The sequence below is a fragment of the Centruroides sculpturatus genome, unplaced genomic scaffold (genome assembly GCF_000671375.1).
Source record: "Centruroides sculpturatus isolate CEXI.00-Female unplaced genomic scaffold, Cexi_2.0 scaffold354, whole genome shotgun sequence".
Classification (NCBI taxonomy): Eukaryota; Metazoa; Arthropoda; class Arachnida; order Scorpiones; family Buthidae; genus Centruroides; species Centruroides sculpturatus.
This window is the reverse complement of record NW_019384699.1, coordinates 523,990-534,443: the sequence shown is the minus strand read 5'-3', so window position 1 is coordinate 534,443 and position 10,454 is coordinate 523,990. Positions and strand designations below refer to the sequence as shown.

At 34.3% G+C, this 10,454-nt stretch overlaps 1 protein-coding gene across 3 annotated transcripts; it reads right to left on the bottom strand.

Moving 5' to 3' along the window:
- Positions 1-585: 585 nt before the first annotated feature.
- LOC111627511 (dynein light chain roadblock-type 1-like) lies at positions 586-8,864 on the bottom strand. 3 transcript variants are annotated; one of them, XM_023371100.1, is made up of 5 exons: positions 8,781-8,809; positions 3,203-3,278; positions 2,966-3,133; positions 1,600-1,687; positions 586-1,509 (listed from the first exon to the last, which is right to left on the bottom strand). In XM_023371100.1, the coding sequence occupies exons 1-4, from the start codon at positions 8,787-8,789 to the stop codon at positions 1,644-1,646; spliced, it is 297 nt and encodes a 98-aa protein (XP_023226868.1). In that variant the 5' UTR covers positions 8,790-8,809; the 3' UTR covers positions 586-1,509; positions 1,600-1,643. The 3 variants fall into 3 exon arrangements, with proteins under 3 accessions (XP_023226868.1, XP_023226869.1, XP_023226867.1); XM_023371101.1 differs by having other exon boundaries at positions 586-1,687; positions 3,236-3,278; positions 8,781-8,864; XM_023371099.1 differs by having other exon boundaries at positions 586-1,687.
- Positions 8,865-10,454: the final 1,590 nt, after the last annotated feature.

The window sequence follows — 10,454 nt, the reverse complement described above, 5'->3', positions numbered from 1 at the left end:
CGACGTCGAACGGGGCACACTCGGTAAGTAATCCTACAATTTTTTGTTTATAGCATAGTTTATACAGATTATTCCCAAAAAAATTATACATATTTTGGAAATGTTGAGTCGAATTAGTCTAGAATCGATTAATTTTATGGAAGAAAACCTTTCAAACAGCCATAGTCCGTAAACTTCACATGTGTCGGGCTGTGATTGACTAGGACTCGTACAAAATTGATTCATAAAGAACAGAACGTATCTACCGTGTTATAGGGGGTTGACTGTATTTTCCCCTGAAAGGAGTTAGCAATGGAGTAGTGCCATTCATTTATCTAACAGTAAAGTATGATGTACAGAGGTAAGACTACTAATTTGAGGTGGAGAGCATATATTTTACATTAAATTAAAATTGCAGGCAGGCATTGTGATATCACAAATATCTGCTTGTTATATTTTCCTTTTTATTGATTTAATTTGAGACCATTTCTAAAAATATATTATATCTTTGTTTATTTTATTTATATAAAAGGGAATTTTTAAAGAAAATGGGTTTTTAAAATTAACAGTTCTTTTCATTTTATAAAAGACATTATTTTAAAGAGAAAATGAAAAATTCTAGTAAGTCCCGCATATAGTAAGTAAGTACTATAAAAAAGAGGGGATACAATCTTTAAAACAGGGCATCATACATTTTGCAAGAAGCTTGAAACTGATTCATTGTCGGACGAGCATTCTTGCAAGGTGGCACCGATTACAGTCAGGACCAACTTGGTCTTGAAAAAGAAAAAATGTTCCTTGTTTTCAAGGCCAAGGTTTCTTCAACATACAACAACGTTGCATGGAACAATAGACATAATAGAAACTAATGAGCAATATTTATGTGCAGAATAAGCTAGAAATCATGAATTTCCTTTTGTTTGTTGAAAAATTTGATTATGTATTCTGACAGCCCATGTCTAACTCTCACGGATTAGAAGAGGCAAGATACTTTATTATAAACAACTAAATACAAAAACTTATATTATGAAAGCTAATTAAATGTACTTTATTTTACATATAGGTTTTATTGTGTTAACATCAAAATCTTCAACATTTGAGCAGGAAAGTTAGCTATGTGCTCTGGCTGAAAAACATCACATACTTTCATACTGCAAATTTGCTTAATTAATTAATGATTTTCAAACAAAGACTACATTCAGATCAACATAAAACAACAAGTAAAGAATGTTGCTTTCGTTAAAAGCTATTAATAGATATAAAAAAGCACTTATGGTAAATACTTTTTAGTGCATTCACATGAAATGGAAAAACACCAGGAACAAAAGTCTTAAAGCATCAATAAAACTTTATTAAAAATTTTAATCTAATAATGAGTGCAACTTTCTTCTCTCTGAGAAATTATAGCTGTGCAATTGAAGATCAAACTTCTTTTGTGACCCTCAAGACAACATTGAAGGAATTTGTGAGTTGTGCACTTCTGATTTAAGAGCTTCACATAACATTAAAAATGTATGTTAACTTGAATAACTTGAATCACAAATGCATTTAATTAGTTAAATAACCAAACTTAAATTATTTACCATTTTAATCTATAAATAATAATTGAATTATTCATACAGAGAAAAAAATGCCAAATATATTTTAAATATTTATCAACAGTTTCAAGCATCTACTTTCTGGATTGCAGTTATGATGTAATTTTTATCTGAAAAGAAAGAAACTATTATAGATCATACTTGATAAAAAACATCTTGAAAACTAAATAATAATATAATTTTACTCTTAACTGCATAGTATATTTTAATTAACAAGAATTTCTGGCTTTAAGCTTTCAGCCACTGTCAGGTACTGTTTGTTTAATAAAACAAAAGATACAGTAGTTGAACAAAGCAATGACAGAATATGCGATAGTGATGCAATGACAAAATATGTGATAGTGATGCAATAACAAAAAATTTACAGACAGAAATTAAACATAGTAGCTGTAATATACTTAGACTGGAAATGACATTCATAACAGCCTCAGTACATACATGATATACTGATAATAGAGATGTATACAACAGCACAAGGCTCCACTGATACTTCTAATATGTCCAAATCTTAGTGATAAATATTTTTATAAAATTTCTGAGGCCAATAAAAACCTTGTTTGCAATGAGGACTTCTGTTGGGCATGGTCAGATATTAGTCTCTTTTAGTATAATGTTCTTTAATTAGTTACACTGACTCCTGTATTTTGGACATGTAAATAGCACATGGTATACATCCTGAATGTCTTTGTTGCAACTACAGAAGCATGAACAGAATCATAGCAGTGTTTTCTCTGCAAAACAAAATGCTCTGAAAGTAGTCAAATAATAGGAGAAATCTTTCCATTGCTCTTCATGGTCTCCACCATTCATTCCTAACTAAGAACATGTCCTTAATTATGATGATAGTAGTTGTTTTCCCTTGGATTTTTTTCTTCTGTTTAAACCTTACCATTGTGGAGAATGTTGAAGGAAGACTAGTGAACAAAGAGAAAGCACGTGTGGGAACAGGAAGAAAGGAACTCTGTATCCTGAGGATTGCACACCACTAGGCTATGCATACATATATCAAAAGGATTGGTTGTTTTTTGTAATAGCACATCAAAGACTTTCCAAATTAGTGGAAAAGGGAGAACGAGAACAGGACTGAAATTAAGGTACTGTACAGTCATTGAAGCAATACATTCAAATATATTTAGATTCAAATCACACATTAAGTATTGTGCATATTGAAACATTTTGAGGTGAGGACATGTTGTTATCTAATAACCCATGAAGGACAGATAGTGAATTTAGAGAATATTAATGTTGGGTTTACTTCCTTGGTATTGAATGGGATAAGTTTGTAACAATTCATCTATAATTTCTCACACAATAGAAATTCTACACACTATTTTTATGAACACTATCTGATAATTTAAACAATTATTGTCAAGAGACAAATTTCTTACCAGGAGCTATCATTATTTCATCTCTTTTAGAATGAATTCTAATGAACGTAAGATCATTAGAAATGTCGATTTGTCGGATGACGTTTCTTGACTTTTCAATCATTTGGGTTGTTAATCCAGCATAACGAATAGCTGTTTCATTGTCCATATTTGTTTTAATTGTAACACCTGAAATTCAGAAATTACATTCAATTATTTACAAGATATAAAGGTAGTGATGAAAAAAGTTTAGATTACCATCACTGTTTGTAACAATGATACCAACAACACCTTTCTGTGACTGGATTCTTCTCAAAGCTTCTTCAATTTTGTTCTGAAATGATGTGATTTATTGTTAAAATTCAAAGTTGATTATTTTTATTCTTTCATGAAATATGAAATTATTTGAATATCTTTTATCTTTACAAACTTTTAACTAATATTTTAATTAAAAACTCAATGTTTGTTTTAACAAAGTGGAAAAAAGTTGAAAAATAATTTTAATTAAAAGTTTTAACCATAAAATTCAAACATTTTATAACCCTTGGCTACAGTAAAAAAAAGGTGTCATTCACCCATTTTAGATGACATAAGTTTGAATCCAGATCAGATTTTTGAAAATTTTCGTAACTGGTCTGACTCAAGTGAATTGGTCTTTGTCCCTTAATTAATTAAACACCTGAAAAGGATGGCTGTGACACTACACTGTGGATGTGTGGATGTAGCTGTATAGCCTAAGAACCAGTTGGATTTTTTATTTTGATTGAGTATATTGTAAAATTTCTTCCCTTCTCTGTCTGCTTTGTCTTTCATTTTCTATTATTCCTTGTTCATTTCTTATCTTCATACTGGAAAACCAAATAGAGTATGGTTGGAGATAAACTTGTTGGGATTGGCCTAAAGGTAAAAACAAAAAGAAAAAAAAAAAAAAAGATTTTGTGGTTGAAAGGTGTGTGGAAAGGATCTGAGATAAAAGGAAACAAACTGGTCAATAAGATTAAAAGATCTGGAGTAAGGAAGAGAATAGATACCTAGACTGAAAAAAAGACTAATTTTAGCATATGGGAGAACATAATGTGCAACAATGTACATAAATGAAAAATTTTATTCTTTCTTCCATCTGATTTGTCCTAGGATTTCCCCTTGGGGCCAATCTGTAATCCAAACACTATGCATCCTTATATCTAAAGCTATGTATTTATGCACGATGATCGGAGATGGTAACTCTCTGTACTTATGATTTTTAGATATTTATGTAATATTTAGGATATTTTATACTTCCATTGCAATGTTAAAAATGACATCATAAGTTGCAACGGATTATAGGCTAGTTCAAAAATATTCGAAAAGCTTGTTCGTTTGTACTAAGCATTAGATTTTTACAGTTTTTTATCTTTTATTTTGCTTTCTCTTATTTCTTTTTCTTGAGAAAGGTCATTTAACATGACCGAAAACGTTTGAAATAATAAACTTCGGCTGCAAGATAAGGTGTCATAGTAAGTCTTTTGGTATTAAATTAATAGTATGCAGTCTCGAATGAATTACTGAACAATATATTGAACATATCTATAACCATAATTCTAATTAGCTTCCTGATGATTTACAATGCTACTATCATTGATATATAAAAGTTAATTTTTCTTGGTTATATAAACCATGTATTTAATAAATTCAGAGTAAGATATAAAATTTTAAAGTTATAAAATAGCACCACATAAAAATAAATTTAATGAAATGCAATTTATAAATAACTTTCAAGTACAGTTTTAATCCTGTTTAGTATCAAAAAATATCAATATTTGAGATGTAATTTTAATGTATGAAAAATGATTAATAAAAACTTCTGGCATCTATATTGGGATCAACATTATCAGTAGAAAATGGAAACAATGAAGCATCAGCCTGCTGCTCCAAAGTATTTGGTTTACAGTTTAAATTGGATCATCAAAAATGTTATGGATACTTATATTACTTATAAACCAAATATTTAGGGTTCTTCCTTTACAACACAGCTGCCCTATTATGAATTTGGTTGAACCCATAGGGAATATAAAAAGGGGCTTTCTTAGTGCTTGTAGGATGGAAACAGTGAAAAAGATCCTAATATACTGTGACTAACTTGTAAGAAATATTCTTACATATAAACAATTCAGAAATGTTCAGAATTTACAATGTTGATCTAGATTTCAATGAAAAATAGTTCATTTGAAGACCAAACAACAGGCAAACTAAAAACTGTGAACACAGTGAGCCACTGCAAGCCTTTTAATAGGTCAATAGGATAATGATTTTAACAACTAATGCGAAGCTAGTTTGAGTTAAAATAACTCTCGGGACCAAAGTAAAATTATTGATTTATTTGAACATAGATGTGCTTTTTCATTATAAGGTCGTGAAATTTAACATATTGCTAATTTGAGATTGTATTCTTTTGTTCATAAGCTTATTTTATGCATTGAGTTTATTTTTCGCTAAGAGCACAATCAGAACTTTGAAGCATTGTTTATTTGACTCTGAAAAGAATTTTCATCAAATTTGGCAATCGAAGTTCAAGTCGTTCGAAGTATGAGGTACCACTGTAACACTTAATTTAGAACTTTATTCAAGTCACAAATGCTATGTAATCCACACACTGTTTACATAGGAACGATCTACTTACAGTGTATACATATCATTTTGAACTGTCATGTACGTAACCTTTTGTTTTTTATATATAAAAACAAAACAAAATAGACAATATAAAAACAAAACAGTAAAACATTAAGAACATAGATTACATACAAGGTCTGTTCAAAAGTATCGGACCTTTGGTCGGCAAAAATAAATTTATTGACTTTGAGGTACAAAACCCTAATCCCCTTCAAAGTAGTTTCCTTGGTAATGTATACACTTCTCCCAGCGTTCCTGCCATTGCTGGAAACACTGCTGGAACGCATCTTTTGGAATGGCCATCAGCCGGTCCGTCGCATTCCGCACGATGTCTTCTCTCGACTAATTTCGGGTTCCTTTTAGCGGCATGTTCAGCTTGGGAAATAGCCAAAGGCCACACGGAACTATGTGGAGAGAGTACGGAGCGTGACGAACCACAGGAGTATTGTGTTTGGCGACGAAAGCCTGAATCAGATGCGCAGAATGGGCGGATGCGTTATCATGATGGAGCTGCGAAGTTTTGATCGACCACAGATCCGGTCGTTTGCATCGCACTGTATCGGAAAGACGACGAAGGACCTCCTCGTAGTACTCCTTTGCGATGGTTTGGCCTTGTGGTGCGTACTCACGACACACCACCCCACGAGAGTCGAAAAAACTGTCAACATGACCTTTGATATTGCTGCGGACCTGCCGCGCTTTTTTTGGCCTCGAGGATCGTCCCCGAAAGCCTGCTGAATCTTGCGAATGGTTTACACTCGGGTATTGCCAAGGTTTTTGGCAAAATTTGATGTAATATCGCTGCTCACGTTGTTCAGTCATTTTCCAGCTTAGTGGAATCCGACGAGAGCGCACTACATGACCTCACTCATAGGCCGATTGCCAACGACTGACGCTTCCTGCAGGCGGGAAAAAATTCAGGACTGTGCATGACTGTCCCCTCCACAACTCCACCGAAGGAGGCCTCTCACGCATCATTGGTTTACGCGGAAAGAAAAAGGTCCGATACTTTTTGAACAGACCTTGTATATTCTTTTTACCGCTATTGGATCAATAATGTTTAATTAATGGACCATTTTCAATGGAGCCCAAATTTATTTGTTTGCGAGGTGTTTATTAATCATATTAGCAAAAAATAAAAGCAGCCATAAAAGGCGTGGAATCCTCGAAGTAGTCTATAGTCAAAAGTTTGGAGTCTCTTGTCTAAATCAATAGCGTAGCGTAGTGGGGGTGGCAGGGGCGGCCCACCCCAGGCTGCACTTTTAGGGGGCAGTAAAATTTCACAATAAATAATAACAATATCTTGTAAAAATTTGAACCATTTCATTTCATATTTTTGTTGCACCTATGATTCGGACCAATTGAAATGAGAACAGAATTTTTCATTACTTATTCTGTGACGAAACTGAATTTTACTCTTTTAAATTCTTCTTCTTCTTCTTGGTGCCATATCAGATTCCTGACGTCGGCGACACCTGGTGTAGGTTAGTAACCCGCCAAGGTGTATACTAGGGAAGGTTGCTACCCAGAGTGGTTTCCCGTTGCCTTCTCTGGGGCGTGCGATGTTACGCGAGGGGAACTAATGCCTTCCGGGAGGACTTTTATGGGGAACTGGCCTCCTATTTAGTCATTATTGGCAAGGAGAAAACCCGGAAAACTCCAAGCAGCCAGCCTGTCCGATGGCGGCGCGAACCCACGACCGAACTCCCAGTGTTTAGGGTACGAAGACCACTCGGCCACTGGTGGGCTTCATTTAAATTGAGATACCTAAATAAGGGAGCAGCAAAATTTTCCTACACCCCGGGTGGATGGCACCCACATCACACTGTCACATATTCTAAAATGTCACAAAGTGTAATCATCATGATTTAAACCAGGGCTTCTTAAACTTTTCTTTCACAACCCCATTTATGATTGTGATTTTTCTTGCAACCCAAAAAATATAAAATAAAGATATATACAAATTTGCAAAAACAATAATGGTGTACTACCACAGTTCACTCTTGTGTTACAATGGAACAGAGACAACTGAATACACCGAATAGCGACAACACTACACTAGTTCACACTACAGTGTTGCTGAATTGTTGTCTCGCTGCACCAGAACTGACACAAAGCGCAACTCACGAAACCTATGACACAAAGCGTGCCATTTTCAAACTCTCGCAAATTATTTTCAATATTTTGCATTAAAATCTCGCAACCCCAAGATTTCGCTGAGCGACCCCAAATGGGGTCGCGACCCATAGTTTAAGAAGCCCTGACTTAAACAACTACGAAATCAACTATTGATAGGATTAATGTCGGACACAAATGCAGATAAAACGTTTTGACTACAGAGAGAGAAGATATTAAAAAGACAACACACATGTAACTCTCGTATGTTGCCATGCACAATATACCCTTTGTGGCAGCCATTTTGGTCGACTCATACGCCACCTATATTTACTGGCACAAGCGAATAGCAATGCATATTTTTAAAGACCTTAGGTTAATGGACAAAAACAGTAAGTTGATTCTTCTTTTGATGTCCTATCCATTTTGGATGTTGACATATACTGTACAGTATATCAAAATTCTCTCTGTCGAGTACACATTGTTTGAATATATTCACGTTCACTTTACAGATACTTACTAAAATCGGTAATTTAAATCATAAATCAAATATCAATTTTACTTAAATGCTCGATCCCGAGGATGGTACACAGTTAAAAACGTTTGATTATTAAACATTGCTGGAGCAGGCTACAACTCTTTACAATCAAATATTTGTTATTTACTGATTTAAAATTTGTTTCAAATACATACTTTAAAAAAAAAAAAACTCTTTCCGCCCTGTGGGCACTAAGAGGCCTTCTTTTAGCAAACCCATTATGGGTTCGGCAAGGTGGTGAGAGACTGGGCCCGACATATCCGAACACACCCCCAAAAAATTCCTGGGGATGTTTTGATCCGTTCGAATTCGAACCCGGGACCCCAGAGCGATAGGCTGCCACCTTGACCGCTCAGCCATCCGGCCGTCATAAAATACAGTACTGTACGTACTAATTTAAAACAGACCGATTAAAATATTCTATGCATTTTAAGTATTTTTATGAAATATCATAAAGCAACGTTTGCAATATAATACAATTTCAAACAAACAAACAAAAAATATGTAGATCCATTAACTCGTAATAAGACTTACGTGCGCCATTCTCCGAATAATTTTTAAAATTTTTAAATTAACCAATCCGGTAAAAGATCGTAACCAGTTTTATACATTTTCGCCCAATTATCTCAATTTTGATGGTTTCAAATTTTGATTAAACGCTCTTTATAAAGTTCAAATATTTTATTTATTTAATTTAAATTGATATCGCGAATAAATTGAGGAAAAATTCTGTAAAAATTGAGGACTATTCTACATTCGAAGAAAACGGCATCATTGTCATTTTTTTAAATGTAAACACCCATTTTTAATTGCATATTATGATTTTGTATCAAAAGCAAACAAATTTTATCTAACATTTTTAGAAAGCTGCAGTTATCAGAAGTTACTGGCGTTTGAAGTTTTATGCAGCCACCACTGATGCACAAGTAAATCTGTTATATAAAGATGAAAAACTGGGTTCTGTCATTGTATGCCAAAAACGACCACTAGGCTCCTAGCTATTATTTAAATTAATAATAAATTCAGTATATTATTTGATGCGGTTTTTTTTTGCGTTTTAGTAGGATACGCCATGAGAAATTCAGTATATTATTATTTTTATTTGTAATAGGAATTTATTATTTATATCACGGAATGACACCGCTGCTGCTAGAACGCCCAGTAGGGGGCGTCATTTTTTGACCAATCGCCATACTTTTCCTCTGTTATATATAACATCCAGGAAATAACGAGACAATTTCATATTTGACCCTCTATATATGCATAAATGTATATTTAAGGCCTTTATTCATGTTTTTATTTCCTTCACTGCGGGCACTTAGAGGGCATTTTTCTTCAGATTCATCGTCAGTAAGACCGGCTTCACAATGTGATAGCTGGGTAGCGAGGAATGGAACCCGAAGTATCCGGGACACTCCCGGAGCACTCCCAAAAATTCTTGGAGTTGTTCACCCGGATTTGGAATTTCGCAGATCGTGCGGCTGACACCTTAATTAAATAAACATCATATTTAGTATTAAACTCAAGACTTTGTAGATATATTTTGCATTCTCTATATAAATATGACGTTGCGTGAAGCGAATAAAGGTGGTTAAGCGTTAAAAAAAATGAAATTCTAGTGGTAAAAGAATACAGTAATTTTCAAAACTTGTAACTTTTAATCAATCAGATAAGTAATCTTTACTGTCAGTGTTGCATTAATCACTTTGTTCAGTTTCACTTGCAAATTCTGTAGATTATTGTTGAAGAAGCGACATTACTTCTAAATATATACTCATTGCCATAAAAATTACCGCATCAAGAAGGAGTTGTCGTATCGCTGCGAAACTTGGCATGCAGATTATGGAAATGATTAGTTATAGCGTGATGGCTCATTGTGTAATATCAGCAGAGGGTGTTGAAGTGCGTCTCCTTGGCTTATAAAAATGTCCACAAATTTATGAACAATTAACTGAGTTTAAACCGGGAAGAATCATCGGGTGAGAGAAGCCGGTTGATCATCTCGCGGAATGGCCTGACACATAGGCCGTTCGACAACACTGTGAGAAAGAGTTGTGTTGGGACCAGTGACGAGAGAGAGCTGGCACACACAGCGCCCAGGCTCGGGATGCCCTCGGAGACCTGGTCCTCCGACAAGCATGTACAGTACACAATTTGGTCGTATTTGAAGCATATTTCCCAAGTGTGGTGGTTGTATTCACTATAAAG